This window comes from Chlamydomonas reinhardtii, chromosome 7 (assembly GCF_000002595.2).
Source record: "Chlamydomonas reinhardtii strain CC-503 cw92 mt+ chromosome 7, whole genome shotgun sequence".
Lineage (NCBI taxonomy): Eukaryota > Viridiplantae > Chlorophyta > Chlorophyceae > Chlamydomonadales > Chlamydomonadaceae > Chlamydomonas > Chlamydomonas reinhardtii.
In genome coordinates this window covers 2489753-2517385 of record NC_057010.1, presented here as the reverse complement: position 1 = coordinate 2517385, position 27633 = coordinate 2489753, and the positions used below count along the sequence as shown (strand labels likewise).

The following is a 27633-nucleotide window of genomic DNA, read 5'->3' as shown; positions in this document are numbered from 1 at the left end:
ATTGACGTGCGCGGAAAGACTGGCGGGTGACGCGCGTGGGGACGCCGCGTGTGGGGACGCCGCGCGTTGGCGCGAGCCACTTGCGGATGGCCCTAATACCGTGGGGGCATGTCGCACCCGTGGAGGGCACTGTAAAACCGCGATGAAGACGCCTCGGATTGATCATAACGTCCACTTGACAGAGGCCTGTCGCTACCTATTTGCGCCAACCTCTGCAGCCATGAGCGAAGCCGCTGCTGCAAGTAAGCAAACAGGTCGAGGCAATGACGGAGGAACTTTGGCCTCGCAACCGGACGCCCGTTGCTGCTGCAGCCGGCAGCATCGCGCCGCTAGCGCGGTGCTGCTTGCAACTGTGCGCCGCCAGCAAATGGCAGCGCAGCAGCGATGCGACGGGGCTGCCGCGTCCTCGGAGCGGCCAAAAGCCGGCTACTGCGGCTGCTGCGGTGCGGCTGCCTGCTGCGGCTACTGCCGCGAGGATGGTGACATACGGGTGCTGCTGCTACAGCGCCAGCCACTGCACGCCTCGGCAGCAACAGCAACAGTTGCGACGGCTGGCGGAGGCGGCCCTGATTACGGCGTTGGCAGCAGCAGCAGTAGCAGCAGCAGCAGTAGCAGCACCAGTAGGAGCTGTGCGCTGTGTGTGGTTGCGCGCGGAGTGCTGCTGGGCGAGGAGTGGGTGGAGCAGCTGGGGGTGAGACAGCTGGCGGCGCTGGCGGCTGGGCTGCGTGCAGCCATTGGCTGGCCACCCTCCGCGTCGGCCTCGGCCGCACCAGCACCCGCAGACACAGCACTAGCAGCAGCGGCAGTGGCAGTGATGGCAGAGGCAGTGGCAGAGGCAGTGGCAGTAGCGGGGCCAGAAGGCGGCGTGGAAAGCAGTAGTGGTGGAGCAGGAGGCAGTGAGCATGAGGTTCGCCCTGCCTCGGGCAAGGACGGCAGCAGCGGCAGGTGCAGCAGCAACGGCGGTCACAGCATCGACATCGACACCGAGATCGTCATTGGCAGTAATGGCAGCGGCGCGAGCGTGTGGGCGGAGGCGACCCGTGGCCGGCCGCAGACAGCGCTGCTTCGCCTGTACGGCCTCGCCAGCCGCCACCACATCCGCAATAGCAGTGGCAGCGGCAACGGTGGCAGTAGCAGCGGCAGTAGCACCGGCGGCGGCGGCCATCATGCTATAGCCACTGCAGCCTCGCCATCCGCTGACGGCTGCTGCTACAGCTGCTGCCTGGCGGCCAAGAAGCTGCTGCTGGCGGCGGCGGATGTGAGCCGCCTGGCGCCGGGTGCTGTGCGGGCCGAGCTGGGCGTGTGTGCCACCCCGCAGTCGCCCGCCCAGCAGTCCCAGGGCCCGCCGGCTGCGGCGGCTGGGCCTACCCGCACCGCCTCCGCACGTACTGATGGTAGCGGCGATGGCGATGGCGGTGGTGGTGGTGCTGGCGGCGGCGCTGGGCGAGGTGGGAGCTTGAGTGGCCAGCAGCGTTCGAGCCGCTCTCAGACGTCAGTGGCAGAGGCCATCACACGCGGTGGGTCTTTTGAGATTTTCGGCGCGTAGAGACGTAGGACGACTGTTGCGTGCGGCTGGGGTCAGGTGCGGCTTCTGAGCACTGCTCGACACGGCCTGCCTGCCGTGCCCACCCGCTTGCAGCTGTGCATGTGAACATGTGCACAGGCCTGGTTGCGGAGGTGCGACACCTGCTGGCCGCGTGTCCGCGCCGCCTGGTGCCGCGCCTGGGCACCGACGGCAGGTGCGTGCGCTCAGCGGCAGTTGTGGGTCATTGACGGGCGACAGAAAGGAAGGAAGGGTCCCGCCGCGGCCTAATCAGGTGCCTTTTCACTGTGCGTCGCCATCTGCAACCAGCGCGGCCCGCAGGCAATCAAGCGTCTTGCTTCGTGCCGCACAACACCGTACATGACTGCTTGCGTGTGCACGCACTCACCGTACATACGCGCACACACCGCCACTCTTCACTCTTATGCACAACACAGGGCAATCGTCAAGTACGACCCAGACGGCGTTGCAGCCGCCGATCCTTGCGGCACACCGCCGCCCACGCCGGCGCCCGCGGCCCGCGCCGGCCCGCCGCCACCGCTACAACCGCAGTCACCGGTAACAGCAGATGTTGCCTTGACGGTGGCGGCGGCGGCGCTGCATGCGCTGGCGGCGCTGTGCCGCTGCAGCCGCGCCGCCGCCCGCCACGCCTACCTGGCGGGGGTGCTGGACGAGCTGCTGGCGGACGAGGCGGCGGCGCGGCGGCTACTGGCGCCGCCGCAAACAGCCGCGGCGGCGGCGGCGGTTGGATGGCCAGTTGGCGGGGGTGGCGGAGGTGGTGGCGTGCCGGGTGCTGCTGCTGCTGCTGCCGCCGCCGCCGCCAAGCGGCTGGAGGCGCTGCGGGCGGCTGTGGTCGAGCTGTACCTGGCACTGGCCGGCAGCTGCGGGGTGAGAGGGAGTGCAGTGGTTCTGTTAATGTGTGTGTACGTGCGTGAGAGTACAGGGAGACGCGCAAACCAGCAGCGCGCCGCAACAGATGGTGCGAAATGTGTGTGTGTGTGTGTGTGTGTGTACTGGTGCCACTGCGTGGACCTGCTTAGTAGGTTTGCTCGCCTCCTGGCCTTGAGTGCGCCCTGCGCGCTGTCTGCAGTCTGCAGCCGAGGACATCGTGAGCGGCAGCGACGTGCGCGGCCTCGTCGCCCTGCTGTGCAGCGCCCCGCGTGAAGGCATACCGGCGGCCCTGCGACTGCGTGCCGCGCAAAGGTGGGCCTTGGGCACACCCGCTCGGGTGGCCTCGCTCTTCTCTGCCCACGTGGCCACACCTTGACCACCCTGTGCCACTTCTTCTCTCTCTCTCCTCTCCCGCCGGTCTGGTGCAGACTGGCCGTGCTGGCTGACTCGCCCTCCGCCTGTGGCCCCGACGACTTCGCCCACCAGCTGTGCCGCCAAGGCGGCGGCAGCGGCTCCAGTGCGCGGGACGCGCCCGGCCCGATCGCCAGCGGCGCCAGCAGCAGCGGTTCATGGTGCAGTCCCGGGCCCCTGGAGGTCGCGCTTGAGTGGATGGCAGGTGAAGACAGCTGCTGCGACGGCGGCCCGGTCGGCCCCGAGGCGGTTGCGGCTGGGGCGCGGCTGCTTACTGCCTGCATTGACCGGGCACGTCGTATGGGCTGGGTGGTGGCACTGCCGGTGCCGGCGCCGCCACCTGGTTTCGGAAGAGTAGCCGCAGCGGCAGCACTGGCGGCGCGAGCGCCGCCACTGGCGGTGCGCCTGGTGCTGGGCCTTAAGGGTAGCGTCTTCGAGGCGTGGGGAGCGGCCGTTGCCGCAGCAGCGGCCGACGGCACACGAGCTGCGCTGGGCCCGGCGGCGCTGTCGGGCTGCTGGCTGGATGCACTGCTGCTGGCGGCGCGTATCGCAGAGCGGCCCGCTGCTTCGGCGAAGCCTTGGGCTTCGGACGAGGGGGCAGCAGCCGGGCAGGTGGTTGACGTCTTGCTGCAGCGCACACGGCGGCTGGCAGCGGTAGGCGGTGATGCAGCGGCACCAGCGGTCGCGACCGCGCCGCCCGACATGGGCGGTCACGCGAGCATCAGGAGCAACGGCGCGCCAGGCACACCGTCACGCACCGCGGAAACAAGAAGCAACCCTGCCGACACCATTGGCAGCCGAGCCGCAAGCGGCGGCTACGGCGGCAGCATGCGTGACCGGGATGCCAGCAACGCGGCGGGGCCACACATAGCCGCCCTCGCCCCATCGCCAGCGCGCGCACCATCCGCGCAGCTGCTGTCAAGCAAGGCGATATCATCAGCCCCTGCGGGCGGACAGGAGCCCGATCAGGACCAGTACGATGAGGACGGGCTGCGTGTGGTGTGGGACTCGGGTCCGGCGCCGGGGCTGGCGGCGGCACGGTCGGCCTGGGCGGCGCGACCTCTGCGGGAGCGGCTGACCTGGAGCCAGACCAGCACGGAGCTATTTGTAAACATTGTATTACCCCAAGGTGCGAGGCATGCATGCTTGAGGGTATCATGTGCATGTGTTTAGACACAAAGGCCTCAAGGGACTGTACGGGGGGCTCACATGCTCGTCCAGGCTAGCTCCAGGGTTGGCCAGCTCGTGTCCTGCTGGTTTGCCGGGCCGTGTGGGTTTTCTGACCCCTAGCTGCCCCCGCCTTGCTAGCAGGCACGCGGCGCGCAGAGGTGTCACTTACCATCACGCCTACGCGCTTGACGCTGCGTCTAGGCTGGTGCGGCCGCGTGGTGGATGGGCCCCTACACCGCAAGGTGCGCGTGATGGGCACGCCATACACGCCGCCATGCAATGAGTTCCAACGGCCCGGAAGACCACAGGGGGGCTTGTAGTGCCGACCGCGCCCATCCTACACACGCCGTCGCAACCTCATTGACATCACCGTGTCAGAACTGCTGTCTCTCGCATGCCGTGCCGTTGCCCCCACCAGGTGGCTCCCAGCGACTGCATCTGGACTTTGGAGGGCCACACCCTGCAGGTGTGCACCAGCGTGCTACTGCCGTGCCGCAGCCTGTGCTTGGTTGCTGCGAGGCAGGGGCCACGCCCGCGCATGCGCTGATGACACAGTACACAGATTGGTGTAGAGCGTGAGCAGCAAGAACGCTCTTTCAGAACGAACTCAGAAGCGCCGGTGGTGGTTTTGGCTGCGGACACAGGTGCTGCTAGCCAAGGCGGAGGCGGGCCACTGGTGGCGCGCACTGTTTGAGGGCGGCGAGGAGAAGGGACTGTACCAGGTAGGGTGAGGGCGTGGGGCTGCCGTGGGCGAATGGGGAGCGTAAACCGGGTATAGGAGCGGGCTGCTACGTGCGTTCCCTCAGCCAGATTGCGCACATACAAGCATACGGTCACGTTCAACGCTTCGCGTGGTGCATGTATGCGTGTGTGTGTGTGTGACTGTGTGTGTGTGTATGTGTATGTGTATGTGTATGTGTGTGTGCCTGTGTCATCAGGTGCTGAGTGAGGCGGTGGAGGCGGATGAGCCGCTGGTGCCGGTGGAGGCCATGGACGAGGGCGGCCGACTGCTGCTGGAGGAGCTGATAGAGCGGCAGGTGCGTGCATGCCGCGTCAAGTAAGGAGCGAGGGCGGGTGATGGGGTGAGGCCTTACCCTGCAGTAGCAGGCCGCGTGTGGCGTCCATGCGCGATCGACCTCGCGGTGCACGGCGCGCCTGTCATCGGATGGCCTGATGTGTGTCCGTGTCTGCGCTCAGAGGCTGGGTGGCCGCCGCCCAGACCATGCCATTCTTCCGTCCTGCCGGTTGCGCCGCAGGAGATGATTGCGGACGGCTCGTTCGACCTGGAGAACTCGTTTGATGACTTCCGCCTGGTGGTGGGCGACAACACGCTATGAGCCTGTGAGGGTGTCACTGGCGTACGAGTGCAGAAGGAAACTGGGGGAGTGTGTGCTGCGCAGGCGGGGGCTCTTGCTTCATCGGAGGGGGGTGGCGTTTGCAGGTGGTCGACGAGGTCGGACAGAGATGTGAGCCGGTGGGCTGGTACAGGCCGCTGGCCTAGGGCCGTGGGGGAGAAGCAACTATGTTTTTTTGGATCGCGGGGCCTGGCACCCTGGCGGAGCCGTGGGAGTACTCGCCCCCGCTTGTGTGTCATTGTGCCAACTCCCGCGTGCCAGTGCGTCCAGGCGTGCCAGTGCCCAATGCTGTGACACTGGAAGAAAGGATTATAATAAACAGACCGGTACCATTGGCTGGTTCAGCAAACTCAGTGAGCAATTAGCCAGGTCAAACACGCGACTTTCCAGGACTTTCTCGAGTTTCTGCTGCACCTTTCAAGGCTGATGCTGCTATCTTCTTACCCTTGCAACTTTCTGATGCAACTTCATTAACTTGCTCGCACGTATCAGCGCCAGGCCTAATGACTAGGGCCCGGGGCCGAAGCCAGCGTTTTCGGCGTTGCACATGATTCTTGAGAATGGTTAAAGTGGTTCATATGAGCTTGGAAAGCTCAGCGTAAGATAGCAGAGCCTCCGGTCAAAAGCTGTCGCAGAGGCAAATGATTCAGCCCGGAAAGCTTGCTCCGGCTCCGGAGACGGGTGACCATGATTTCGATTATATGTTTGCTGGTGAGGACTGTGAAGTAACTGCCGACCGGTGAAGCCAGGCTCACTACCAAGTGCGTCTTGACCCGCCAACTGCTTTGCTGCAGAGGGCGTAAAGCCGCGAGGAGACCTGCTGAGGTCCTTCGAGCAGCTGCGGAGTCGCCGGACCGTGCCGCGGGGTCTGTATGGCGATACACGGTGAGAATGCGGGGCCAGCTTGCTGACAGTTCTTGCACATGCTGCCAGTAAAGTCCTATGCTGATGAGTGTGGGCTCGGTCACACTGCAGGGTATCGGCATTCGGACCGCCTCCGCCGGGTGCGCCGGACGTCTTTCGGCAGCCGCCGCGACGCAAGTGGCATGTTGCGGGCGCATCGGCGGAGATGCCATTGGCATCGGCCGCGCCAGCGAGCGCGTGGGCCGCACCTGCGGAAGCCCCGCCCCAGCATGCAGCGTACTCTCACCAACAGCTACAGCCGCAGCCCATGACCACCGCCCAGCATAGACCGCAGCTGCTCACCGCCGCTGGGCCCCCGCAAAGCGCGGGTGCATCGCCTGCGCCACTCAATAATGTGGGCATCGGCCACGGCGTGCGAGTACCGATGGCACCAGGCGCAGCACAACCGGGACCGTCGCCCATGGCGCCCCCGCCTGCGCGCACGGGCGCCGCGCGCTCCGGCAAGCGTGCAGTTAACCACGCAGGGCCCAGGAGCAAGCTGGCACCCTCCGAGGCGAACATTGAGCGAGCACGGCGCATTGCTGCCGCCGCCGCTGCAGCCGCGGCGCGCGCCGCAAAGTTGGCGGCGGTGCAGCAGCACGCAGCTGCAGCAGTGTCAGCAGCGGTCTCACGTGGGCGTGGGCGGTCGGCTTCAGCCGGCGGCACAGGTCCAGCTGGCGATCAACACGGCGCCGAGGCGGCAGCTGGCGCCAGTAGCCACGCGGGGCCGGCCGCAGGGCGCGGCAGAGTTGCAGGTCCTGTCGTGGGCAGGCCTGGCAGCCCGCCACCTCAGCACTACCCGCAAGGGGTGCGCGCCAGGCCCAGCGCCTCGCCTGGGCGCGGGATACCGCCTGCGCCTGCGGTCTCGCCGCCGCGTCAGCATGGCGCAGCGTCCAGTCCCGGCCGCAGCCGCATCCCGTCGCCGCCGCCAGGCTACCAGCTGAATGATCACCGGCACGCCTCTCCACACCGCTCTCCTCACCGGCCGCCGCATCAGGAGAGCCCCACGCGCTCCAGCCGCTCGCGCTCACCTGGCAGCCCATACCTGCAGCAGCCGCCCCAGCCCCACCTTCACCACCACCATGGGCAGCAGCAGCACCGAGACCACCACAACCACAGTGAGCGGCACCAGCACCAGCAACACCAGTACGACCAGCACCAGCACATGCAGGAGCGGGCCCGGGCACCGGTGTCCTACAGCTCCCTCGACACTGTGTCGCATGAGCGGGACCACCGGCGCCCCTCGCCACCGCGCGGCTACCTGGGCGGCCGGTCGCCGCCGCGTGCTGCGCCCGCTGACTCTACCTCCACGGCCTACGACGCCACGTCCTACTCATCCATCACTGGGCCGCCCTCCTCCACGGGCTCGCCGCCAGTACCGCTCCAAGATGCTGGCTACGCACGGCGGCAGCGACTTCAGGTGCGAGGCGTTCTGCACTCAGGCGGCGATAGGTCGGGACTACTGGTATTGTCGTGTCAGTCCTGGCAGGGCTGGGCTCACGGCATCCGACGCTATGCGTATTTAAGCCTCATCATCGATTGCTCACAGGCCCTCAAGGACCGGCGGTCGCGGGGTGCAGGCGCGGTACTGCCCGGCGTCCTGCCGGCTGAGGCTTCTGATCTGGTGGGTTACGGCCGCTCGCGTACAAGTTTTAGCATATGCTGTCCCAGTATGAACTTGAAGCCGCCCCCGCTTATGGAAAACAGTCGCTGGGTCATCCGCAGCCCTTCCCGCCTCGGAATTACGGTGTTTTGCTAGAGTGGCCACCTGGGCTGCACATTCTCGTGTCCCTGCATGTGCAGGTGAACATGGTGGGCTACGCGGATCAGGCGGCCGCGGCAGACCCTGCATGGGTCCGGTCCGCGTCGCCATCCCCCATGAAACGGAAGGCGGCGGCATCGCCCCCCAATCAGCGCCGTGGCGCATCCCCGCAGCCGCGGAGGTCGCCCGGGCATGCCCGCAGCCCTCCTGCGCGTGACGAGCAAGGGGAGGCCTGGCCGCGGCCGGGACCACGGTCACCGGAGAAGGGCACACAGACTGAAGAGGCATGGCCTGTTGGCGGAAGAGGCGCGCATCAAGGCGGCGAGGATGACACGCGAGGTATGGCCAGGGCCAGCGCCAAGCTCGCATTGCATGCGTTCTGTGCACTGCGGCTTTGTCCCTCTGTGATCTAAGCACTCAACCCCTGCTCGCAGATCCCACTGACCAAGGGGCAGCGGAGGGTGCTGACACCAGGTACGCGCATGCCTAGTGGGCACCTCGGCTCCCGTTTGCCGCAATGTTTTTGTGACCTTGCATCATGACGCTCCATCCATATTGTGTATTGGACAGGCGCATGCGCATGGCGGATATGGTTCGGCGTTTCCGTGAGTGGGACCCTGAGGTGGAGTCGCGCCGGGACGCGGCCACTGAGGGTGAGGCAACGCTGGCGCGCGGTCTGGGCAACGCACAAGCGCCGCAAGCTGCTCACAGCGACACCGCAGGCACGAGCAGCCTCAATGATGAGGTGGGTGTTGCCGGGCCCTACTGCACTGGTCGCGCGATCCTTCCCTCACTGCCAAGCCCTGGCCTGTACCAGCCTGGTTTCACACCCGAGGGGATGTTCTACATGCAGGGCCGTGGCAGGAGCGCACCGGCAGAAGAGGGCGGCGTGGAATCACTGGCGGCTGCGGTACTGCAGCGCAGCCGCAACCTCTTGAAGGAGCGGGACGTTATCCAGCAGCGCATCCAGGCGGCGCTGGCCAAGTACAGCAGCGTCACAGGCGGCAGCGGCGCTGGCGCTGGCACCAGCAGCAGCGGAGCCAACGCTCCAGGTACCGGGCGCCGCCAAAGCCCGTCACCAGAGAAGCCGGCGGTGGTTCGGGAGCCTGGGGCAATGGCTGCAGGACTGGACAGGTTTGGGGCTCGGCTTGGTGCGGAGGTTCGATTGGCTGGCCAGCTGGAAGGAGAGCGGCCAGCAATTGCCTCTCCTCGTGGGGCGGAGCGGACGCCACCGCCTGCGCGTGCCAGTGGCGGCGGCGATGGCCCCGCTGGCTATGGCTCCCAGGAGCGTCCCAAGTCATCAGGCATCAGCGTGCGACAAGCACCCTGGCGTGAGCGACTGGTAGGTATCCCCGCAGCCCGAGCCTGCATTTCCGCCTCATTCGTCCCCATCACCGTCCGCTTCCTTGGCTGCTTGCGGGACTCACGTCATATGCCATTGCCTGGTGTACTGCAGAGGGCGCTCTTGGCGCAGGCTGGCGTGGAGCCCGGCCCCGCCACCAGCCCTGGGCCTGCTGTTGCAGCAGTTGCTACAGGGGCTGGCACCGCTGGCGCCAATGCCGCAACTGGCTCACCGAGCCTTCTGCGCCAGGCGGATGCTGGAGCTCCAGAGGACCCGCTGGAGGCGTGGAGGAAGCGCAGGCAGCGTCAGCAACAGCAGCCAGAGAACGCGGTGAGTTGGGGGCTGGGAGATTGCCCTTCGCAGAGAAGTGCTCGGGCTTCTGGTTGGCTAACGGCCTGCCATCAAAGTGCAGGAGCCTGCTGGCAGCGGCGAAGTTGGCGCGCACCTGCCGGGGCTGTCTGGCGCACGCGGCGCCCTGGCAGACTGGCTGGCGCAGGTGTCCGGCTCCGCGCCACCTCGCATCATCGAAGGCAAGGCACCGTCGAGCTTCCCGCGCAGCTCAGCCCAATTCGATGGCGCCAAGCCTGCATCATCTGCAGCACCTGCAGCAGCACCAGCCGCGCCCCGAGCGAGCGCCGTGCCGGCGGCATCAGCAGCTCCTGACGCACAGGCCGGCGACGTGCCCTCCGTCGACGACCTACTGGCCCGCTTGGCGCAGCGCTTCGGCCTTGCTCCAGGCTCGCTCCCCGGGGCCCGCTCAGGAGCCACAGAAGTCGGCCCAGCAAGGCTGTCCGACTTCCAGTCGCTAGCTGCTGTCAGTCAGGGCTCAGGCGCTGAGCTGGCGGCTGCCAGCGCTGGCGGGTCGAGCTTCTCGGACAGGCCGGTGCCGCAGCGTGAAACCTCTCTCGGGCAGTCGGCGTCACCGCCGCCGCGGGCCAACCGCCCGCCTGGATCAGAGCACAGCCATTCCTCCGTTGCGCATGAGCACTCGTCAGCCGGCGGCAAGGCTCCCTTGGCAACGGCCGCGCGCCAGGCCTCACAGGCCTCCCTGAGCAGCAGCTACGAGCTCAGCGATGGCGTCTTGGGCTCGCCACAGTCGCCGCAGTCCCTTGATGGCCAACATGCTGGTCAGCACCATGCGGCGGAGCCGCAGAGCCAGACGCAGCCGCAGGCTGCTGCAGCGGGCGCACAGGCATCCTCTTTCGCGCCAGCAGCTGAGCGTGAGCCGTCGTCGCGGGAGCTGGCGCAGGAGGCGGAGGGGGAGTCTGTGGGAGAGGCGGAGGGTGAGCTGGTGGAACAGGCGGACGGAGAGCCGGTGGAGGAGGTGGTAGTAGAGGACTATGAGGTGGATTTCGAGTCTGAACATTCGGACCAGTCAGCGGCAAGTCAAGGGCTGGAGGGCAGTGGCGGGCGACAGGAGGCGGCGGGCGCCGAGGACGACGACGGCGTGCGGATGGGCCTCAGCGGCGTGCTGGAGCTGCAGCTGTCTGGAGGCAGTGTCAGCATGCGGTCCTCAGGCGGCGCCGCGGCTGAGCTGCAGCAGGAGCAGAGCCTGGGTACAGGCAGCAGCGGCGGGGACGTCAGTGGTGACGTCAGCTATGGCGGGAGCTCCGCGCACGGTCCTGCTGCGCCGCAGCCCGGCATGCAGGGAGGCGATGGTGAGCTCTTGCACAGCGCGGGATCAGCAGCAGCACCGCAGCAGCTGGAGCGCCTGCCGTCCAGCAGGGGCTCGTTCAGGACTTGCGACAACGCGACCCCACAACAGCCCGGCCAGGCCTCAGTCACTGAGGCGCCAGCCCAGCAGCCCTCAACGGAGTATGTCGCGTTCTCCAGAGAGAACAGCGACCAGGCAGCTTCTGAGCAGGTCGTCGAGGAGGAGGTGGATTACCGCCTGGACGACTCCAATGACCAGCTCAACATGACGCTGGCCCCAGGAAGAGGTCTCGGACTGGGGCGTGGGCTGGGCTTGGGAGGTGCTGCCGCTGGCGGCGCGTGGCCCGACTGGCTGTCCGCACTGGGCATTCCGCGCCCGGTGGACTTGGCCGCGCTGCCGGCCGAGTTCCGTGGCAGCAGCGAAAGTGGGGGCAGCGGCGGCGCGCGCAGCAGCGGTGGCAGTGGGGGTGGCGGAGCTGGCGGTAACGCTGAGGCCGGAACCGGCGTCGGAGGCGCGGGCGGTCATGACGATGCGGGTGCTGATATGCACGCCCAGGCGTTCACTGCGACGGAGCCCAGCGGCGACGCGGCCGCAGGCGAGAGTGCTTGGTCACGGCGCTCGGCAGCGGCTACGAGAACCTCTGGCGGCGGTGTCGACGTAGCAAGTGGCGGCTCTGCGCTGCGGCCTGATCTTATCGGCGGGGCCCTGTTCAGTGGTAATCCTGATGTGGGCAGCTCGGCGGACCTTGCAGTCGCAGGCACAGCTGCTGGCGCGCGGCGCCGCTGGGCGGTGCCGGACCGCGCCGCTGCTGCGTCCAGCTCGTACCCCGCGCCGGGTGCTGCAGTGGACCCGCTGACTGCCAGCGCCTTTGGCTCCTTACTTGACCAGGCCGTTGCAGGCAGCCTGTTTGCTGACACGCCCTCACCGGCGCGCATCGCAAGCGGCGCCGGCGTGGGCGGCACCCGCGCCCACACCGCCATCAGCCCCGCATCTGCCACTGATGGGGCTACGGTGGCGGCGGCGGCGTCAGCCTGGTCGCCGGAAGCGCCGCAGTACAGCGGCGGTGGTGGATATGGTGTTGGGCACGTGGATTCGTCACTGGAGTCGGTGGGTTCAGGAGTGCCGTGGGCGCTGACGTCAGTGGAGCTGCCCTTCTCGGATCTCAGCCCCTTGCGGGGGCAAGGCCGCGGAGGCGGAGGAGCCCATCGAGGCGCCAGACTGCGCGGCTCCGGCGAGCTGACCAGGTGGGACGCCGCATGATACCTTTGCAAGGCACATTTCGGGCCATTGCTGTGTGAACCAATCTAGTGACTGAGCGGATTCCCTGTAACTTCTGCTCCGCAGCAGCCTGGCGTCCTCGGGCGGCGGCCGGCTCACCGCTATCCTGCAGCACACGGTCACCGCGGCGCTGTTCGGGGACAGCCCTTCTGCCTCCATGGATGGGCTAGAGGGGCTGGGCTCAGCAAGAAGCCATGGAAGCCAGGCGACCGCTGACTCACCGGCACGGCGTGTCGGCGTCAGCAGTGGCGGTGGCGGCGTGGCGCCGCACCCGGCACGTACGCCCTCGCCACTGCGCAACACGGGCGCCAGCCCGTCCGAGGGCGGTGCATCTCCGGCAGCTGAATGGCCCCGCCAGCAGCAGCTCCAGCAGCAGCAACAGGGGCACCAGGCGCACATGCAGGTGGATGACAGCTCTTCGCTGACTGAGCGGGTGACGCGGTTTGGCCGGCGGCGGACGACCAGCGACGGCGGTGCACAAAGTCCACCACTGACCGCGACCCGCATTCAAGCCACAGGCGAGGCTGCATCCAGCAACGGCGCGCATGACACCGGGCGCGAGAACGAGAGGGCCACCACTGACAGTGGTGCCGCAAGTGCGCGCAGGCCTGATGCAGACGTTGATGCGCCAGATGCTGACCAGCAGCATAGCGAGGGCGAGCTACAGCCAGCTACGCAGACGCCAGCCGTACTGAGTGAGGATGCCGAAGCTGGCTCTGCGCACCAAGGGCCGGAGCTTGATGAGGACGGTCAAGCGGAGATGGAGGACGACGAGGAGGAGGAAGCTGAGGAAGTTTACGAAGAGGTCTACGAGGAGGACTTTGCCGAACCCAGCCCGCCGTCATCAGAGGGGTCAGCTGCGTCAGCTGCCTTGGCAGCGCTACGGCCGCCCGGCACAGGGCTCAGCGCCCTAGGCAGCGCCGGGTCTCTCTCGGGTCGTCAGTCTGCCGGCCAGCGAGAAGTGGGGCGGCCGCCCTCGCCATCACACCGTCATCACACCGGATCGACTCCCACCAGCACGGTACAGCGCCATGACCCTGGCACTGATCAAGGGCCCGGATCGCCGTTCGCTGCCGTCGGCAGCACCAGCGGCGGCGCGGCGTCCCGCTACGCCGCCGCCTTCAACACGGCTGACCTGTCCGGAGACGTGCTGTTGGGGCTGTCCGGCCTCGGCGGCGGCGCCACCGACACCGGCTCCCGCGGCGACGCGAGCACCGGCGATGCCTCATACGCCTCCTCCGCTGCGGCCGGCACGGACGCGGATGGCTCGGAGCGCGACGGCAGCCGCCCCGCGGCCGCCGGCGCACGCGGCTCATCCCGGCTGGGCCGCCAGCATCCCCACCGTCCTAGCGGTGCCGGCGGCGGCCCCGGCGGCGGTCGCCGTGAGCTGCAGCGCCAGGACAGCGACACGGACCCCAACATGAACAGCCGCATGATGGACAGTGGCCTGCCCGAGGCGCTGTTGGACCTGCTGGCCACAGGGTCTGGCGGGGTGCTGCTGGCCGGCGCCGGTAGTGGCAGCGGCGGCGGCACCGGCTCGGGGCGTGCCAGCGGTCAACGCCGCGGAGAGGGAACCCTTGGCGGCGCGGCGTCTGCGGCAGCCGTGTTGGCAGCGGGTGGGGCTCCGGAGGATGGTGCTGATGCAGGGGATAGTGGCAGCCTGGAGCGGGTTGGAGAGCTGGTCGTTCGCACATCGCCACCCAGCTCCGGCTCGCAGTCCGAGGTGTCTGGTGAAGCAGACGAGGGGCCGCCGCCGCCGGTGTGCAGGCGCCCGCGTGGGAGCCAGGGCTCGCGGCGGACCCCCGGCAGCAGCGAGGATGGCGGCGGAGGGGACCACGGCAGCAGCCAAGGCCAGGGTGCCGGCTACAATGACTCCTACGGGGAACAGGAGGTGGAGGAGGACGACATGGGCACAGGCGGGCTGCCCAGCGTGGGCTTCGGCATCGCGCTTGACGAGGCGGGTGTGCCGTATGTCGTGCCGCTGCCGTATAGCTTAGACCTGGAGGACGTGTTGCTGCGCAGCTCGTCGCCGCAGCCGCCACCCGGCGCCGCCGCGGCTGCGGCCGCTGCGTCCTCTTCGGACCCGTTGTTTCGCTCCCCCGCGGCCATGGCGGCGGCTGCCGCGGCCGTCCTGAGCGGCAGCAGTGGCAGCATCCCTGTGGCTGCCATGTCCGGCGGGGGAGGCCGAGGCGGCAGTGGCGAGGGTCTGGTGTTTGTGATGGAGGACCCATTGGAGGCGCTGCTGTTCGGCAACAGCGCCGCCAGCAGTGGCGGCTACAGCGGCTTGCTGGGGCGCCGCACGCCGGCGGTGACTATCACCGAAATCAACACCAGCTCGGACGACAGCGGTGATGGTGGTGGTGATGGTGATGGCGACGATGGCTTGAGCAGCAAGGGCAACGGGGATGGCGCAGCACACACAGCTCAACCTGAGGCCTCCGGCAGCCAACCGGCCTCTGCCCCTTCACCGGCCTCCAGCGGCGAGGTCTCAGAAGAGCGCAGCGCCACAGCCGGCGGTGGAGCATACGTTGGTGCCGGCACAGCGGCTCCAGGTGCCGCTCCCGCGGCGTCGAACCCGTCCTTCCGCCGCTGGACCGCCGACCGCCACCCTGCTGCTACCGCTGCTGCTGCTGCTTTTCCGGGCACAGCCGCCCCCGACTCCAGCGTGACCCTGGCGCCACACCATGCATCCACCGTTGCGGCAGCCGGTGGGGAAACCGGCTCTGCTGTAGCCGGCGCGCAGCCTACCGCGCCTGCTAGCTCCACCACGGGTTCAATTTTTGCGCCCAGGGCTGAGGTGCACGTCGCAGATGCCGGTGCCGGCCAGGGCGCAGGTCCCTCGCCCCTGGGACTGCAGGCGGGCAGGCTGCCAGCACTCAAGGGACGGCTGCCACCTATTAGCCCTGCTGACAGCGCCGGGCTAGGCAGCACCTCCATTCCTAGCGTCGATGGGGCTGGGTTAAGCATTGCGACGTCAATGCACCATGCACCCGCGTCAGCAGCAGACATGGTGGCGCGCCGCTCGTCCTCTGCGCCCGCGCCTTCGCCAACAGCGGCCGCTGAGTCTGAAGCCGCCGAGGTCGAGGCCTCGGGGTCTCGAGCGCCCACCCGGCGGACGCTTTTCTCAGAGGGGGAGGCACGGGCCGCGCCTAGCGCAGCGGCCCAGTCTGAAACCCCAGCTCGACCAGCAGCGCCCACAGGCCCGACCCCAATGGCAGCATTTGCCGGGGCTGCTGCCACCGATCCTGCTGCTGCTGCTGTCGTGACCCAGCCCACTGCTGCCCGGGCCTCCGCGCCGCTGGTATATACTGCGGCACCAGCGCCGCGCCAGGTGACACCGGCAGGCGCTGCAGCCCAGCCGCTTGCGGATGCGCCTGCGGTGGCTGCGGCGGCAACTGGCGCGCATCCTGCTGCCAACACCTCGCCCCTGCCGGGATCCAGTGCCCCACCTATGAGCACATGGACGGGCCATGGCGCGGCAGCCGCGGCGGCGCTGCCGGACAACTCCACACGGCCGCAGCCGCACCTTCCGGCAACGGAGCAGGCGGCCGCCTCCCGCCCTGCTCGGTATGTCCCCGCGCCGGTGTACCCCGCCTCTTTCGCCATGCCCGCAACAGCTACCTCGTTAGCCGCGCCCCTACCCGGGCTAGCACCTACTGTACCCGCAGCTTCAGGAACTGGCATGCCAGGCTTGCACCAGCATCCAGCCAGCGCAGCCCAGGTGCCTTCCTCGTGGGCCCACATGCCTTACACTGCCGCTGCCGCCGCTGGGGCTCACCACGCCCCGCGTGCTAGCGCTGGCGTGTCAGAGGGCCTCATGGTACGGCCCCTGGCGACAAGCGGCGGCAGCAGCGATGGCCTCAGCAGAGGACTGTACGGGGCCGGTGCTGGCACCTACGGAAGCGGTACGAGCCGCGCCGCTGGTGGGGCTGTGGTCCTGCAGGAGGAGGCCGGGGACGACGTGATCGTGGCGATGCTGAAGCGCAAGATGGACGCGTGCATGGACAAGCTCAGGTGCGCTGCTGGGTTGCACATGCTGGGTATGATTGTATGTTGGGAAGTCGGGAGCAGCTGTCGGCGTTGGGTGTTCCTGCTCACCCGTGTGGCGGCATGGATGTCCAGGGCAATGGAAAGCGCACACCTCGTGCGTTTGTGCACATTGGGCGGCACTAAAATGGCATGGTCTTTTGCGTGTGTTGTTCGCAGGTCATTAGAGCGGAACCTGAAGAGCCCCCCTCCTCGCGTGTAACGTGGCGGCTGCGGGATGCCAGTACGACTTTAACCAAAGTGGTGTTGAATTTGCATGAATTATAACGGTAGCCGTTGGGAGGATGTAGTCTGGCTCAGTCTGTTTGTGTTTCACTTGTTGGGAATCACTCTGGATATCATATCAACGTACGGGCTACTGCTCCTTGAGCATTGCCTTTAAAGCTGGTACCGTAATGGATTGATGACATGCGTTGCTGCCTGGTGGTCGCACTGGTATAGGTGGGTTTGCATGGGGTGTGGGCGCCATGACAGCAAAGCTTTTGTAAACGGTCTGGTTGGTAGTGGTTTGACCGAATTGACTCATCTGCGGTAGAAAGGTCCATTGTGAATGCCGTATGCAGCACGCGGCGTCCGGACTAGTCTACCGTATTCCAAAGCCGGAGCTGGTGCGGCCGTATGAATTCTATGTTACACGCCGCATGGTCGCGCGCGTGCCCGCACTTTGATGGTTGTTCAGGCACGCGTGGTCACTTGTGACCACTGCCGGACACCACAGTCATACTCAAGATCGCAGTGCTTCAGCTCAGTCGAAGCTGCCGCATGTGGTGAACGCGTCGCAAGGCTGGGAAAAGTGCAAGTCATGTATACTATTTCAAATAGCGCTGGCTTCTGCCAAAAACACGCCTTGCGCGTGGCCACGTGTATTGTCGTGATACACCGTTTCTTGATCAACATCCGTACAGTACGTACATCATCACATCCTACGCCCGGGTAGACTCACGTACGACACTACGAGCACGTCAGGCACCAGGCGCAGAAGCTGCACCAGTTGGGCATCGGGAACGGCGTGAAAGGCGCCTGAGTGGGCGCGGGCGTCGGTGCCGGCGTGGGCTTGGGCGTCGGAGTGGGTGACGGGCTGGGCGCCTGCGTAGGAGCAGGCGCCGGGTTGAAGACATCGAAGGGCCAGGTGAACGACCAGGGAGGCGGGGTGGGAGTGGGCGTGGCCGTGGGCGCCGGAGTGGGGGCTGCCGTGGGCGCCGGAGTCGGGCTGGGGCTGGGGCTCGCGGGAGCCAAGCGCGTGGTCTGGGCGTTGAGGAAGCGCGAGGGCGAGGAGCTGCTGAACGTGATGCCCACGGCTGCCTGAGCCAGCTTATCGCGCACAGTGGCGGGCGAGGCGCCGGGGTAGGCCTGGAGGATCATGGCGGCAACGCCCGAGACCTGTGCGCGGCGGACATGAGAATGGCGGAGGTAAGGACAGTGATTCAACAGCAGCACAGCAGTCTCTGTCTGCTTGCCGGCTGCCGCCTCCCCATAGCCTGCCGGCATTTGAGTTTACGACAGCAGTGCCACTTACATGGGGAGTGGCCATGGATGTGCCGCTCATGGTGGCCTCCGCATTGTCCGCCGTGTTGTAGGCGGACACGATGGAGCCGCCTGTGATCCAGATCGACAGCGCAGCGGAGACGATCTCATTACACCACCTCTAGCGGTAGTATGCAACATGGAGAGCCGTGACGACACATGCAGAGCGGTTACAGGTTTCAACGTGTCGAGGGCTGCGGCTGCTTACCTGGGCCGAAGGTGAAGACGCAGCCACCCACGTTGGAGAAGGAGGACAGCGAATCATCCCGGTTGGACGAGCCCACAGAGATGGCGGCGGGGGCTGAGCCGGGGCTGTAGATATCAGGAGAAGCACAAAGGGGTGGACCAACAGTCGCGGAACGGAGGTAATTGCCCCAACAGGACACATTACACCCCTCTATCATGACCGGTACGATCAGTTGGCATTGGCTGCGGGTGGGCGCACCTGTAGCTGCACGAGTCACCGCCGTTATTGTTGCCAGCCGCGACAACAACGGTAATGCCATTCTGTAGGAGGGGGCATCTGGGCTTGGTGAATTCAAGTCACGGAGCCAAACTACAATCACGCAATGCTACTTCATCACTTGATAGTCAGTCAGGTAGTGTGCTTGCGCCGAGGACTCACGTTGACCACGTCCTGGATGGCGTCGTTGAGGGAAGCGGAGCGGGGGCCGCTCAGCGACATGGACACCACCGCCTGCTTGATGCCGTTGTTCTGGACGTGGTTCTTGACCCTGCGAACGCCAGGTACGGTGACACGGCGTAAGGCGTGCACCTCGGGAATAACAGATTGGTTGATCCCGTGCAATTCATTCGTCCTGCCAAGGAAGTGCACCACGCCACGGCACTCACCAGCCCAGACCGGAGATAAAGTTAGAGTAGGTGCCGGAGCCCTGGCTGTCGCACACCTTCACCGCGTGGACAATAGCGGCACGAGCCACACCGTATGTGGCTCCCATGGCGGTTCCTAGATGTAGGGGCAGTTGCATGCGATTGGCAGGGTGCATGAGCGTGCGTGTCACGACCCGCTGCTGATCCTTGCCAAAGATACCCTGGGTCCTACGGCAGAGATCGCAAGAAACCCGGATAGAACTGCATAGCTGTTTTCGCAGGTGGCCCCACCTGAGACGTGGGTGCCGTGGCCGTGGTCATCCTCCCAGCTGCTGCCCAGCATGGACGTGCCGGCACCCACACGGCCACTGAAGGCGTAGTGGGTGGAGCGAATGCCGGTGTCAAGCACGTAGACTGCGAGAGGCGAAGGGAGGACATGGTGTGAGACATGATACAAAGGCTGCGGTTCTTCAGCCTGCGAACACCAATTCCCCACGTGCGCTTGGAAGCAGCGTCAGGCCAGGCCTTGCTGCCACGCACTCACTGTGCGAGCCGCTGCCATCCAGGCGGCCGGGGTGGTAGGCGCCGTCCATGGGCAGGTACATCTGGTCGATGCGGTCCAGGCCCCACGAGCGCGGCGAGTAGTCCACAGTCTCAGCACCGCCGAAATTGCCGCCGCCGGGCGAGGGTGAGGTGCCGTTGCCGCCGGGGCAGGTGCCCAGGCGCCAGGACAGAACGCCCGAACACCACGCCTCACAGGCGTTTGTGTACTGGTTGCCGTCACTAAAGGAATGGGGAGTGAGGCAGCGGGCGCGTAGATGAAGTTAGCGTGAAAACATCGCCCTGATAGGTGTGCATATTGGAGCAAGCTCAGCCGTTGCACCCACCTGCCGCACACGGGGCTGGGAATCCCCTGGCAGGCACAGTTCTCGCGGGGGACCGGCGAGGAGGACGAGGTGTTGTCAGCTGGTGACGGTGCTGCAGGTGTGTTGACGCCGCCCTGGGCCGTGCACTCGCCGGCCTTGTAGCTCTTAACGCCCGCGCAGTTGGCCTCACAGGGGTTGGAGTAGGTGCGGCCGTCGCTGCAGGGACGGGCCAGGCATGCGCGGGCGGCAACCATTAGGACACGCTTCGCAATGCACATAGCAACCGGGCCCGGGCTACCCAATAAGAGCCATTTGGTCTGCAAGGCGGGACGCTCACCTGCCGCAGACGGGTGCATAGACCATAGTGCACACGCAGGTGCCAGCGGCGCTGGGTGCCGCGGCCGAGGCGGCCGAGGCGGTGGTGTTGGAGTGCAAGGTGTCCAGGCCGATGGAGCCCAGCATGTCCACCTCCAGGTACTCCAGCTGGTTGCCCAGGGCCGTGCGCATGGCCTCTAGGTCCACCTGTGTTTGTGGGATTGCGAGGCACGCGGTCTGTGAACAGGGCGGTATGCATGAGACCCAGATAGAGGCACGCCCCGGGGGCATCCGCAATCAATGATCACAGCAGCCTACAGACCCTACGGCGTTGTAGTGCTTGGATTGAAGTGAGGGACTGGAGCCCTCCCTCCCTTACAACACCGGCACGACACGCACCTGCGAGCTGACGGTAAAAGCCTGGAAGGGCCACTGCAGCGCGGTGGAGTCGGGCATGTTGAGGTCGAACACGGCGGGCAGCTGGATGGGGTCGCACATGCCGCGGAAGCGGGAGCCACCCATGGGCAGAGCGCCCGCCAGCTCCTGGCAGATGCTGCGCAGCGTGCCCAGCTGAGCGCCACCAAAGCTGCCGTCGGCGGCCACACCGGCGGCGCCCACGTTCTTCAGCTTCATGATGTAGCGCAAACCAGAGCCACCAGACCCGCCGTGGTACATGGGGCTCAGGTTTAGCTGCATGCAACAGGTGGAGGGTAAAAGGTGAGGCTCAAAGGTAATGACAGGTCAGGCTGAAGGCAGGCTGCATGAGCAGGCGGCGTGCATGCTTAAATTGAGTGCTTGCGGCGCATGCGTGCACGTGATGCTCACGTCCACTTCACCATGCGCTCACCGCGGGCGGGTCGATGTTGAAGACGGGGATCTTGATGTTAGTGACCAAGTTCAGGTCCAGCGGCGTCAGGTCCACACCCTCCCACGAGGCGGCGGACAGGCCCAGGGCCACCAGGCGCACGTTGGACACCTGCAGCGTGAAGCCCGTGCCTGCGGCGGACAACAAGTCTACGCCGTGAGTTGATGTACGGTTATTGGCATAGTTGATGTACGGTTATTGGCATGGGGTTGCCTCGCAGCGACGTGCCGTGGCGCTGCCTGAGTGTGTACAGCCCCGATGTGCACTCCTAGCATGGCCTACCTGAAACGTCGCGGATGACGATGCGGTTCCAGGTGCCAGCGCCCGCGCCACCTGAGAGATCGCCGATGAGTGGGGGCGCAAGGTGGAGTGCCAGGCCTTGCAAACCGCTTCTTTGTCCCCTACAGTGCCCCACACTGACACAGCAATAATGGAAGCATCCGGTACAAACACCGATACAAGCGATGCAAACAATGTCCCCCGTCGTTTGGCTGCGGGTGCGGGGTGGGTTATTACAGGCTGGCGATGTGCGGTCAACTTACCGGCGGTCAAGGACGGAAGAGTGACGTGCACGCGGATCCAGCCGTCATCGTTGGAGCCAAGCACCTCGACACCGGCAGCGGCGGCGGAGGCAGCATCCATGCGGCTGAAGGGTACCTCAGAGCTCAGGCGGCGGCCACGCGTGTCCTGCAGGTACAGGACCACACGGGCCACGCCCGCGCCCTTGACCCACATGTCCAGCACGCTGCAGTTTGGTGTCAGGAAGGGACAGGGAGACAGCAGCGATGTGGGTCAGGCTCTGGGAAACGGCAAAACATGTGGTGACCCGGCGGGCACAGCTGCCATGGCTGGCAGGTGGATCCTGGGGCGAGGTGTGATGTGCGTCGGCTTGTCATAATGCCGGCAACCACACCGTCATGTGGGTCAAGCTGTAAACCGTCACCCAAGACCGCACCTGTAAGAGGAGAAGCCCGCGTCGCTCTCGAAGATAAGGGCGGACCAGGGCTGCATTGCCGCGTACACTGATGCGGCGTCGGCGGCGCGGTGCTGCAAGGGCCAGGCAAGTGAGCCGAGGGAAACGGTACCGGTGACATGAGCAAAGGGTCGGTTTGGAAGCAATGGCGCGACACGGTCGCAGGAGTGTGGACATAGGGCTGACAGATAGTGGGCGCACATGTTAGCAACCCACCCGTTGTGTGTCATTCCAGGTGCAATCGATGCAGCCGTAGGAGGCGGAGCGCCAGCCGGCGGCGAAGCCACCCGCCGAGGTCACGATGGGGCTGATAGTGCCTGCCGGCAGCTGCGTGGCGGAGCCGCTGCCGGGAGAGCTAGGAGCCGGCGTGGCTGTAGGCGAGGGGCTTGCATTTGCGCCAGGCTTGGTGGAAGGCACGCCACCAGTCGAGGCGGCGTTAGGGCTGGCGGCGGGGCTTGGGCTAGGCTTGGGCTGACTGGCCGTGCTCTGCAGGATAGGACACGAGTGTACAGTCAGTCGCACCGGGAGAAGCCGCCCCGGCTGTTATGGGACCTTGACAAGTCTTACGAGGCCCCAACTTACGTTCACGGGCGTCAGCTTGATCGGCGTAGTAGCAGCATTCAGCCGGCGAGCAGAGGCCTCAGCAGCAGGACTGAAGCAAACGACGAGTGCCGAGAGCAAGAGCAGCGCCCCGCAAGCTGCGCGGCGCTTGCACGGCGCCATCGCCGCTCTCTTGTGAAGCTGTCTGCAAGCGAGGGTTGAGCGTAACGCGCACGAGCATGGAGCTGTGGCAAGAAGCAAGCAGCTGGTGGCAACAAGCAAGCGCGGAAAGGCGACAGCTGGGAGCAGCTCCACAGACGAAAGCCCGCTGCAGCCGCGCACCTACCTTGTCGGGTTCGCTAGCAGCGGCGAATTCTAGCGGAAGGAGAGTAGGAAAAGGAGCACAGGACCTCACAGAACTGAGAAGGGGGGACCCAATAAGTTATGCCCGAGTGCCGGGCTGCTGATCACGAGGATGGCGCGCAGAGAGTTGAGCTGTAAGGCTACAGTATTAAGAAAGCAGGAGGGCTTTTATGGACAGAGCGGCGAAGGGCCAATCCGAAGCTTGCATGGCAAATCCCGCCCGACAGCTGACACGGCTTCCCAGGCACGTCTACGACTGCTAGCCCCCGTTTAGCTAAGGAAGGCAGCATACGATCACTGCAACATCCTACCGTGTAGCCTGCTTACCGCGCACCAATTGACGAATTCGCGCGCCAAAACGACAATAACGGGGCGGCGGGTCTCCGTCTTCCTGGCCGTTTCGCGGGCCTGCAGCAGCTCGCACGTGCTAAGCCCACCTTAAGAGTCCTTACGCGTCTGAGGCGCCTCAGCTTGGCGTTCCAGGCTCTTCGCCCGCCGCGGTTGACCTCTCGCCAAAGCTCCTGCAGCACGGAGTCGGGGTTACAATTCGCTTGGTACACAGTGGGCCACCTGCCAAGGCCCCGCTGCAGCCACTGCAGGAGCCCTGGCAACCAGGCGCGAAAGTCACAACCCGCCGGCAGCTCTTCTCCTCACATGCTGACGGCCTAGCTTGTTTCATAGCGTGTAGCACCGCCGCTAAGATGCAGCGTGGCCACGGCAGTCGCACAGTGGCGCGGCGCTTCTCCGGCTCGCCGGACGCGTCACCCGCGCTGGACCAGCTGCAGCAGCCCAGCTCGCAGCTGCTGCGGGGTTCGCTGCAGTCCATGGCAGACGGCATCAGTGCGTTCCCGACCCAGAAGAACCAACACGCCGAGACGGCAGGTGCGTGCGCTATTGTGGCTTGCGTGCTGAGCTCGCCCCACGCACGTTCCGCTACCTATCGCCACCTTGCTCACCTCGCCGCTTGGTGGATGCCGTGCTGCGATCCCCACTGCTCATAGGTAGCTTGCTAGGAGGCAGCCGCCGCGGCGCGGGCGGCGGTGACGATGCCATGTCCCTGGATGACGCGGGTGATGTGGGTCAGCGCCTGGAGGTGCGTGTGAGGATTCGGCAGGCATGTGTATCCATCTGCAAATGGAAAGGGTGGCGGAGACAGCGCGGGCTGGGGACTGTGGACGTGCGCAAGGGCCGACTGCGTCATGCACCAACAGCCGTACATCGACCAACTTGTCTTCTGCAAACCGCGTGCGGGCAGGTGCTGCTCGCGGACGACCAGCACGAGGGGGGCGGCTCCCTACAGCTAGGCGTTTCTGCCGCACACGGCGGGACAGGCGCCGGCACACACCACCACGACGGCGGTGCGGAAGGCGCTGCGGGGGACGAGGAGGCGGACGGGGAAGGGCACGCGGCGGCGGAGCCGCCCACAGAACCGCCGCCTGGCCCCGTGACCGACACCATCATGACGGGCCTGGTGGGCATGCAGCAGCGCAAGGCCGCGATCGAGCAGCAGGTGCGGGGTGAGGGGCGGCGACAAGAGCGGGGTGTTGTTGCGAGGTATCTGCACTGGATTGTGCGTTGCGGTCCTTTGCGATTCTCTGCCTTATCGCAATGACGGAACATACTGCATCGCACATGTACGCGGCTTCCGTGCACGCATGTCCGCAAACGCCCCGAAGATTGACGAGCTGACCAACGGTAAGCGGTGGCAAACATACGATGCCCTAGGCATCAGCCTCCTGCTGAGCCGCTTGCCGTCGCGCCCGCGCTGTATGCGCCCATGCCTCACCTGCTGGCTACCTCTCTCTGATGCCGCCGCCCGGGCCCACCGCCCGCCGCAGTGGCGGTGGACTTCCTGGAGGCCATGAAAAAGGACTTTGTGGAGCGCATGAACAGGTGGGAAAGAAGGTTGTTTTCAGCACTGGGAAAAGGGAAGGGGTGGACAGCCTTGTTCAAGGTATTGGGGAGGGCATGTACACAGCTACGGCCACAGCGCCATGACCTGCTTCTTACCTGCCGACTCGGCCGACCTGCTGCCCCCAGGCTCAAGGCGGAGGTGGGCAGCTACTGCGGCAGCCAGGAGGCGGCGTGGCGCGACACCAACGCGCACACGCAGGAGGCGTTGAGCCGCCTGGAGGGCGCACGACAGCTGGTCAGGTCCGTGCGCCACACATGTGTGTTCGCTTTGACCCGTCCCGGCGCGTGTATTGTGCGCGTGTATCTACACACGTTAAAGATGCTTGCCTTTCTCCCTGGATACCCTGGAGCTTCGAGACCCACACAGCATAGCAGTATACGGACGAATGCCAGGGTGCGGGTGCCCTAGCCCGTGCGTGCCCAGTCACATGCACCGCTCGCTCACCTCGCCACGCCACCGTATGCTTCCCGCAGGTCTCTCGGCCTCAACGCCGGGCACCCGGATGCCGCGGCGGGGCTCCTGCAGGACCTGGAGGGTGCGGGTCAGGCTGAGGGTGGCGGGCACTGAGCAGTTCCTGCTGCGTATGCGCCTGCAGGGCATATGGGGCGATCAGCCCATCAGGACGGCCATGACGTGCTTGGACATGGGGGTGGGGAGAGGCATGCTGGGGTGGAAGCAGCGGCGACAGGACCAGTGGCCAGTAAGCAAGCATATCACCGCACGGTGCCACTGCACCAGCAGACTGAGCACTCACCATGCCAGCTACGTCATATCGAGGAACGGCGCCAAGAGGTTAGCAATGGCATGATTGGCCGAGCTTTACAACGTATACGACTTGACGCATACGATATGACGCAAAGTTTGTGTTTGTGTATAGTCATCATGTAACTATCCATGCACGAACTCAGGCGCTGGGGCCACTCCTTGTCTCTCAGCTTTCTACTCACACAACTCTAGCAGACCTGCACCTTGCTGTGCTTCAGCCAGGTCAGCACTGCGATATCCAACCACACTACGCGTCACCCGCTGCAGCGCCACCGGGTGCGCCAGCAGCAACCGGCTCTGTCACCGGATTCGCGTCGCCAACAGCATCGCCGCGCCCTCCGCCTCTCCCACCCCGCCCCCGCGCGCCTTGCCCGCGCCCGCCACGCCCTTGGCCCTCACCCGCTCCTCCGCCGCCCGTTGCCGCCGCCGCTGCCGCCGCTGCTGCCGCTGCGGATGCCGATGCCGAGACCGCGGCACGTCGCGAGTCCCGGCTTTTGCCGTTCCGCCGCGGCCCATTGAACACTAGCTCCTCCCTCCCAGCTGCCCCACTGCCGCTCGGTCCCGACTCCGCCCCTTCGCCTGGCCCCTGAGTACCCCGGCCAGGCTCCGCTGCTGGCGACGCCGCCGTCGCACCGGCCGAGCCCGGCGCGCCGGCAATGACAGGGGTACCGGTGGTCCACTGCCAGGGGTTGGACGGCGCCGGGTTGTAGGGAAGGCAGTCTTCCATCATGCGCTTCAGGAACACGCTCTTGACCACAATCTTGGTGTTCCAGGGGAACTCCTGCACGCGGAGGTGAATGTGGGCGAAGCACGCCTTGCTCCGTACCGCTCACGCCGTTCTTCCGGCTCCACCCATGAGTGAAAAAACGCAGGACCCGGGCGCATGCCGCGGCAGTGCTCATGCCACAGCCCAATCTGCCGTACCTTGTAGTACAGCCCCACCAGCGCCGCCACAGTGGGCAGCGATGCAATGCCCCCGATGTCCACCAGCACGACGGCGAAGCCCTCGGGCGGCCCTAGCGCCTGGGTGCGTGGATGAGCCGATACAGGGATGTAGCTTACAGGGGGCCGGGGCTAGAATTCGTGGCCGATGACGAGGTCGGCCCGGCATCCTCCATGGGCGACCGTGCCAATACCGTACGCGTGCACAAGCACTCGGCACGCTCACGAGATTACTTCGGCTCAGTTCGCGTTCAATGGCAGCTGCACACACCTTGAGCGCGGCCACATCGAAGCCGTCCACCGCCTCTGTTAGGTGCACACGTGGGCAGGCAAGTACGGTGCCAGTGAAGTGGGATGCAAGCCATGAATGCAAATGCAGCACAGTAGGTATGGTTGCTGCCGGCAGCTTACCGAATCGCAGCCCCGGGTAGCGCTTTCTGGCCGCCTCGATGGTCACCTCCGACTTGTCCACGCCCACGATGTAGCGGCAGCGGCGGCTCATGAGCCACGTGCACTCGCCTGCGTGGTTGAGCGGTGACATTGGATGGGGCCGGCACATCGCATCGCTCATTACATTCTTCTAGTACTTTGGGTCCCAGGCCGCCGCGTTGAGCCCCGTGCCCATCACGCGGCAAGATGACACTGCATCCGAAGGCGCCATGCGCACTCACCCTCGTGCGAGCCCACCTCCAGCACGGCATCATTGTAGTTGATGACCGAGGCGGCGCAAGTGCGGTAGTGGGTAGTGGAGTGGCACAGCAATACGCGCTGCTTCACCTGCATCACACCGTGTCGTGGCGACGCCGGTGCATTTATGGTGCGCCAAAGGTACCAAAGCTTGGTCGCAAAATGTCAGGAACGGCAGCGTTCAGCAACCGCCCCTCTCGCCGGGACGCCGGGTGCACGCCGTGCTCCGAAACCCCCGCCGCCACGCCCGTCTCCGTGTAAACGACCCACCTGAGTCGCTGTCCGCCTCAGCACGTCTGACCGAGCGTAGTATGTTGCACCATTCTGCTGGTAGCGCACGCGATACCGGCCATGGAACTGCGAGCCTTCGTCTGTGCATAGGGGCTCGATGACCTCCGCCCGCCCGTAGCCCTTCACGTCCACAATATCGCCCACGGAAAATTCCTCCATTACTTGCGGTGATGCAACTTAAGGCCTGGGGTTTTGGCCGAGCATGCGCGCTACCGCTTTATCAAAATGTCACCTCGATGCCGCATGAGTAGCTGTATTGCGCATGTATCAAAAGCATGCACGGCCAAACTACTGACTGATGATAAGAATTGCAACAGATACAGTATTACAAGAAGTCAAGACAGCTTCAATCAGTTGCCGCAATCGTGCATAGAATAGATGCTCGACTATTGAAACCTAC

The 27633-nt window shown here is 65.7% G+C and overlaps 6 protein-coding genes across 9 annotated transcripts; 3 read left to right on the top strand and 3 right to left on the bottom strand.

The window, feature by feature from the left end:
- The first annotated feature begins 172 nt into the window (after positions 1 to 172).
- Positions 173 to 5598, top strand: CHLRE_07g329600v5 (uncharacterized protein). Of its 2 annotated transcripts, none has more exons than XM_043064165.1 (10): positions 173 to 1517; positions 1664 to 1739; positions 1981 to 2431; positions 2634 to 2746; positions 2863 to 3974; positions 4157 to 4257; positions 4434 to 4481; positions 4660 to 4737; positions 4954 to 5052; positions 5272 to 5598. In XM_043064165.1, the coding sequence occupies exons 1-10, from the start codon at positions 368 to 370 to the stop codon at positions 5350 to 5352; spliced, it is 3309 nt and encodes a 1102-aa protein (XP_042922732.1). In that variant the 5' UTR covers positions 173 to 367; the 3' UTR covers positions 5353 to 5598. The 2 variants fall into 2 exon arrangements, with proteins under 2 accessions (XP_042922732.1, XP_042922733.1); XM_043064164.1 differs by having other exon boundaries at positions 4154 to 4257.
- Positions 5599 to 5702: 104 nt separating this feature from the next.
- Positions 5703 to 16848, top strand: CHLRE_07g329550v5 (uncharacterized protein). The gene is made up of 11 exons (XM_043064163.1): positions 5703 to 6081; positions 6165 to 6255; positions 6346 to 7693; positions 7823 to 7897; positions 8077 to 8374; positions 8470 to 8509; positions 8606 to 9377; positions 9492 to 9707; positions 9790 to 12275; positions 12376 to 16323; positions 16516 to 16848. Exons 1-11 carry the CDS (start codon positions 6012 to 6014, stop codon positions 16556 to 16558), a joined length of 9387 nt encoding a protein of 3128 aa, XP_042922731.1. The 5' UTR covers positions 5703 to 6011; the 3' UTR covers positions 16559 to 16848.
- A 1-nt stretch (position 16849) lies between these two features.
- CHLRE_07g329500v5 (uncharacterized protein) lies at positions 16850 to 23142 on the bottom strand. Of its 2 annotated transcripts, XM_043064161.1 has the most exons (19): positions 22961 to 23142; positions 22617 to 22645; positions 22313 to 22475; positions 21947 to 22216; positions 21713 to 21804; positions 21300 to 21502; positions 21040 to 21090; positions 20740 to 20888; positions 20292 to 20582; positions 19915 to 20099; positions 19599 to 19793; positions 19256 to 19494; positions 19003 to 19125; positions 18733 to 18847; positions 18506 to 18614; positions 18326 to 18387; positions 18089 to 18192; positions 17873 to 17952; positions 16850 to 17736 (listed from the first exon to the last, which is right to left on the bottom strand). In XM_043064161.1, the coding sequence occupies exons 3-19, from the start codon at positions 22451 to 22453 to the stop codon at positions 17308 to 17310; spliced, it is 2838 nt and encodes a 945-aa protein (XP_042922729.1). In that variant the 5' UTR covers positions 22454 to 22475; positions 22617 to 22645; positions 22961 to 23142; the 3' UTR covers positions 16850 to 17307. The 2 variants fall into 2 exon arrangements, with proteins under 2 accessions (XP_042922729.1, XP_042922730.1); XM_043064162.1 differs by lacking the exon at positions 22961 to 23142 and having other exon boundaries at positions 22617 to 22772.
- On the bottom strand, positions 22821 to 23752 carry CHLRE_07g329476v5 (uncharacterized protein). The gene is made up of 3 exons (XM_043064160.1): positions 23590 to 23752; positions 23288 to 23448; positions 22821 to 23154 (listed from the first exon to the last, which is right to left on the bottom strand). The coding sequence occupies exons 1-2, from the start codon at positions 23684 to 23686 to the stop codon at positions 23330 to 23332; spliced, it is 216 nt and encodes a 71-aa protein (XP_042922727.1). The 5' UTR covers positions 23687 to 23752; the 3' UTR covers positions 22821 to 23154; positions 23288 to 23329.
- Positions 23283 to 25328, top strand: CHLRE_07g329450v5 (uncharacterized protein). Of its 2 annotated transcripts, XM_001690398.3 has the most exons (6): positions 23283 to 23515; positions 23635 to 23726; positions 23889 to 24150; positions 24472 to 24526; positions 24674 to 24787; positions 25022 to 25328. In XM_001690398.3, the coding sequence occupies exons 1-6, from the start codon at positions 23335 to 23337 to the stop codon at positions 25113 to 25115; spliced, it is 798 nt and encodes a 265-aa protein (XP_001690450.1). In that variant the 5' UTR covers positions 23283 to 23334; the 3' UTR covers positions 25116 to 25328. The 2 variants fall into 2 exon arrangements, with proteins under 2 accessions (XP_001690450.1, XP_042922728.1); XM_043064159.1 differs by lacking the exons at positions 23283 to 23515; positions 23635 to 23726; positions 23889 to 24150 and adding an exon at positions 24223 to 24328.
- A 27-nt stretch (positions 25329 to 25355) lies between these two features.
- On the bottom strand, positions 25356 to 27612 carry CHLRE_07g329400v5 (uncharacterized protein). The gene is made up of 6 exons (XM_043064158.1): positions 27213 to 27612; positions 26927 to 27032; positions 26667 to 26774; positions 26527 to 26561; positions 26238 to 26336; positions 25356 to 26094 (listed from the first exon to the last, which is right to left on the bottom strand). The coding sequence occupies exons 1-6, from the start codon at positions 27390 to 27392 to the stop codon at positions 25561 to 25563; spliced, it is 1062 nt and encodes a 353-aa protein (XP_042922726.1). The 5' UTR covers positions 27393 to 27612; the 3' UTR covers positions 25356 to 25560.
- Between the last annotated feature and the right edge of the window lie 21 nt (positions 27613 to 27633).

Bases quoted from the DNA above. Each gene is read 5' to 3' on its own strand.
- CHLRE_07g329400v5 (XM_043064158.1), bottom strand. From the start codon at position 27,392: ATGGAGGAATTTTCCGTGGGCGATATTGTGGACGTGAAGGGCTACGGG. The intron at 27,033-27,212 runs GTGGGTCGTTTA...GGTGTGATGCAG, and splicing joins TGAGGCGGACAGCGACTCAG to GTGAAGCAGCGCGTATTGCT. The intron at 26,095-26,237 runs GTACGGCAGATT...CTCCGCGTGCAG, and splicing joins TGGTGGGGCTGTACTACAAG to GAGTTCCCCTGGAACACCAA.
- CHLRE_07g329450v5 (XM_001690398.3), top strand. From the start codon at position 23,335: ATGCAGCGTGGCCACGGCAGTCGCACAGTGGCGCGGCGCTTCTCCGGC. The intron at 24,151-24,471 runs GTGAGGGGCGGC...CGCCCGCCGCAG, and splicing joins GATCGAGCAGCAGGTGCGGG to TGGCGGTGGACTTCCTGGAG. The intron at 24,527-24,673 runs GTGGGAAAGAAG...TGCTGCCCCCAG, and splicing joins TTTGTGGAGCGCATGAACAG to GCTCAAGGCGGAGGTGGGCA.
- CHLRE_07g329600v5 (XM_043064164.1), top strand. From the start codon at position 368: ATGGCAGCGCAGCAGCGATGCGACGGGGCTGCCGCGTCCTCGGAGCGG. The intron at 1,740-1,980 runs GTGCGTGCGCTC...TGCACAACACAG, and splicing joins CGCCTGGGCACCGACGGCAG to GGCAATCGTCAAGTACGACC. The intron at 2,747-2,862 runs GTGGGCCTTGGG...GGTCTGGTGCAG, and splicing joins CGACTGCGTGCCGCGCAAAG to ACTGGCCGTGCTGGCTGACT.
- CHLRE_07g329476v5 (XM_043064160.1), bottom strand. From the start codon at position 23,686: ATGGCATCGTCACCGCCGCCCGCGCCGCGGCGGCTGCCTCCTAGCAAG. The intron at 23,449-23,589 runs GTGAGCAAGGTG...CATGGACTGCAG, and splicing joins GGCATCCACCAAGCGGCGAG to CGAACCCCGCAGCAGCTGCG.
- CHLRE_07g329500v5 (XM_043064161.1), bottom strand. From the start codon at position 22,453: ATGGCGCCGTGCAAGCGCCGCGCAGCTTGCGGGGCGCTGCTCTTGCTC. The intron at 20,583-20,739 runs GTGAGCGCATGG...TGTTGCATGCAG, and splicing joins TCAACATCGACCCGCCCGCG to CTAAACCTGAGCCCCATGTA. The intron at 19,126-19,255 runs GTGAGTGCGTGG...CGCCTCTCGCAG, and splicing joins GGATGGCAGCGGCTCGCACA to TCTACGTGCTTGACACCGGC.
- CHLRE_07g329550v5 (XM_043064163.1), top strand. From the start codon at position 6,012: ATGATTCAGCCCGGAAAGCTTGCTCCGGCTCCGGAGACGGGTGACCAT. The intron at 9,378-9,491 runs GTAGGTATCCCC...GGTGTACTGCAG, and splicing joins CACCCTGGCGTGAGCGACTG to AGGGCGCTCTTGGCGCAGGC. The intron at 16,324-16,515 runs GTGCGCTGCTGG...TGTTGTTCGCAG, and splicing joins GCGTGCATGGACAAGCTCAG to GTCATTAGAGCGGAACCTGA.